Source organism: Hippocampus comes, unplaced genomic scaffold (assembly GCF_001891065.2).
Source record: "Hippocampus comes isolate QL1 unplaced genomic scaffold, H_comes_QL1_v1.1 scaffold159, whole genome shotgun sequence".
Lineage (NCBI taxonomy): Eukaryota > Metazoa > Chordata > Actinopteri > Syngnathiformes > Syngnathidae > Hippocampus > Hippocampus comes.
The window spans coordinates 1,480,254-1,483,685 of record NW_017805742.1 but is presented as its reverse complement, the minus strand read 5'-3'; the positions used below and the strand labels follow the sequence as shown (position 1 = coordinate 1,483,685).

The 3,432-nt window shown below is 48.4% G+C and overlaps 1 protein-coding gene across 1 annotated transcript in view; it reads right to left on the bottom strand.

Annotated features, from left to right (window-relative positions):
* LOC109524164 (proenkephalin-A-like) overlaps positions 1-1,748 on the bottom strand; it is a 4,981-nt gene extending 3,233 nt beyond the window's left edge. Inside the window, exons 1-2 of the mRNA XM_019883820.1 lie at positions 1,519-1,748; positions 1,233-1,379 (exon numbers count right to left, since the gene is read on the bottom strand). Coding sequence (XP_019739379.1) covers positions 1,233-1,376 — 144 coding nt within the window. The 5' untranslated portion in view covers positions 1,377-1,379; positions 1,519-1,748. The remainder of the gene's footprint in view (positions 1-1,232; positions 1,380-1,518) is intronic.
* Between the last annotated feature and the right edge of the window lie 1,684 nt (positions 1,749-3,432).

Here is a 3,432-nt window from a genome sequence, read left to right as displayed (position 1 = left end):
TATATATATATATTTGATTATTTATATAGACACCATATTTTCCGCAGTATAAGGGGCACCTAAAAGTATTCCATTTGCTCAAAAGTCAACAGTGCGCCTTATAATCCGACGCACCTTATATACGGATAAATTCGGATTTCTTGGAAGTCGTGTTTTAAATTATATATATATATATATATATATATATATATATAGATATAGATATAGATATAGATATATATTGTCAGTCAAGAGCGAAGCCCTCAACATTGAAATTGCTCATGAGGTGATGAAAAGGATCCATGTTGTTATTCAAGTGCCGGCTGCGGCTATGGCGCCGTTTTAATGGAAATTGATTCCTTGCCACTTTCCGCGGGAGATTTTCAATCATATGCGACTCGCTTAATCGATGCCTGTTTGATTCAGGCGCGACCCCCCTCCCCGAGGCCACATGCCGAGCACTTGGCTCTACGGCCACTTGAACTCAAAGGAAGAGAGGAGATCAGGTGGTCTGGGGAACGACAGACACGGTGGCTCGACAAGGGAGAGGCTCCGACACTGACCAGATCAGGTGAAAAAAGCAAAAATGTCTGCCCGTTTCCATGCATGGCACTCCTTTTTTACGCTCAAGGAAAGCAAGGCAGCGTGCTTCTCCGTCATGACAGCATTTTCCGCGGCGCCTCTAATGAAAGTCTCTCTTTCAAATGCTGTTCTCTCGCCACTCTCCCAAACGCAGCAGGGCAGCCCCTTATGGCCCGGGGTTGCCCATTTGGAGTCATCTGCTCCAAATCTCCGATGTGTCATTGGTTTTCACTTATTTCAACCATCAGAAACTCACCGAGAAGGGATTCTCGCTGAGTTTATGAAGACGGAATTAATGAACAGGAAAATTGGATTGAGGACAGATTGGCACTTGAGGGGTTGGCGGGGGGGGGTCACGCTCCCCTCTCGCGGCAATGACAAAAAGTATAGTACACAATCGCTATTGCGTCGAGTGGAAAGTGCGACGTCTGTGCTTGACTTTGTCCGAATATTGCACTCCATGTCGGAACATGAAAGCAAATATGAATAATATGTGACCAGCCGGCATTAGCTTGACGTATGAAGAGGACTATTCGCAAGCCATCACCAGCTATTATTTGTTTGTTTGTTTGTTGATGGGGTGGGGGGGTGGAGGTGCTGCTCCCGCCCTTTGCCATCAATCGATTGTTTCAGCGGTCAGGAATCACCCGACCACGAACCGCCTTACTTACCAAAGCGGAGAAGGCCGCGTGCTGTCCGAGCAGGCGGTAGACGCAGAGCGCGCACTCCTTCGCGCATTGGGCTCCGACCGCCGGGGACACGCACGCTCCCAGGACCAACATCCAAATGCAACTGCGCTGTGCGGCGGAAGCCATGGGCTGACGGCGAAACCAAAAGAAGAAACGACGATCACGAACAGCATTGTTATTCAACTCTTCGAATGACTGGAGTACGAGTTTGGGCCGGAACCGCCCCCCTCCCCCTATCGGTTTTGCTTAAGTACGCAAAGGCTCTTACCTTATGACTGGAGACAAGTTCTCGAGTGACAAATTCCTTCCTGAAGTGCACCCACCGCGCCGCCGACGGACGAAGCCGCCGCTCGCAATTTATGCGAGCGGGGAGAGCGGTGCTCAGCTTTTCAGCCAATCAGCAAATACTTGGAGAGAAAGACAAAAACGCAGCCCGGGCTGCCCAATAGCCCCTTCGCACCCGAACTCCAATCCGCGCGTCGGCAGCGAAGCCGCTGAAGTGTTTTTTTTTTTTTTTTTGTCCGAGTTGACGTCACATATAAGTGAGTTTAGAAGAGCGACGCATTTGTCACAGCTTGCTCGAGAGCAAGAGATGACGGATGTGGAGCGAAAGGCTTCGTTTGTCAGCCCGACTCTTAAAATGTGACGAAATACATCAAATCATATGTCGAGAAGAGGCAGATTCGGAGCCTCGACAATAATATCCTCCTCCTGTTGAATTCATCGGTGTACTTGATGCGCCTTCACATCCTCCCGGTGCTCGTTACACGCGACTGGCCAACCCGTGACGACCAAACGAATCGGGTCCTTTCCTCTCTTTGGATGCGGAGAACTGACTCGTGAGCCATTTTCGGTTTCCGTTTCAAAACCAGCCGGCAGCCATGCCGAATCGCGACGCGGGGGGGGGGTGCAGCTAAGAGCACCTCCACTTGCCGGATGCACCCTGGGCCCGTGTCACTCGACTTTCCCTTTCCCTCTAGGATGGGAAAAACATGCTGCTGCATGACTCCTCACATTAAACGCAACTCTTCGAGAGTCTGATTACGAATGAACAAAGTCGCTTAACGTGTGACTTACTAACTAACCGAAGAAATAAAAACATCTGAAGGTAGCAATGCACTGGTCACCTCAACGTGTTCATGAAGCTGCGAAGCTGAAGTCACCCAGCGCCCCCCCCATAGGGTGGGGAACAAGCTTGGGCCTGTTCTCATCATCATCATCGTCATCCGGGCTTTTCACACATTACAACAGAAACAATCAGACTGCCGTTCGAACACCATACGCCAGACTAGAAGGCCAACAAACCCCAATGGAATCCATCCAAATGAGCTACGCGTTTACCCCCACGATACTGCTTGTCCCCTTTGGGGTCACGGGTGAGGTGGCGCTGATCCAAAATGACTTTGGGGAAGATGCGGTGACCGGACGCCGTGACATTGCACGGCAAAAAGAACAACCGTTGCATTCACACTCACAGTTGCACCTGGAGAGAAGTGAAAGTCTTCCTTTCAACTCCCATGCGTGTTTTTGGAATGGAGGAGGGAGGCCGGAGTTGCCCGGAAATACACACGCGCGCAGTAGACTCGGATGAGATTCCAACCCAGAATCTCTCCACGATGAGCCAGACATGCAAAGGAACACTTGAACGCCAAAGTATTTCTTCTCCAATTGGATTCTCTCGTCAAAGTGTTTGTTTGTTTGTTTTGTTTGTTTATTGAACATAAAACATATACAGTAATAATTTGACAGAAAATAAGGTAAATAAAATAGTAAAGAGGAAAGAGAAATTAGTCATCATTCAATACAGTTATTATGTTCAAGGGAGTAGGAAGAAGTAAAGAACTTATCTAGTCCTACCCCGTAGTGGATGCATGGGGGGAAAAAAATCCTCATACACTCACATCTCCCTTGCGCAGTAATCTGTTATCATTTCTGTCGCTATAACAACAGGCTAAAGGCAAGTTTTTTTAATTAAGAGCAGGCGTTGAGCTAACATAACAAAGTCGGCTCGTTGTTTGTTCTCAGCGTGTATTTGTCAGGAACAGGAGCGGCAGTAAAGATTAGGCTGCAAAGCCAGTTAGGAGGACTTTTCATTTACTGTTTACTCTGCGTGTGTGTGTGTGTGTGTGTGTGTGTGTGTGTGTGTGTGTGTGTGTGTGTGTGTGTGTGTGTTGGTGTGCAG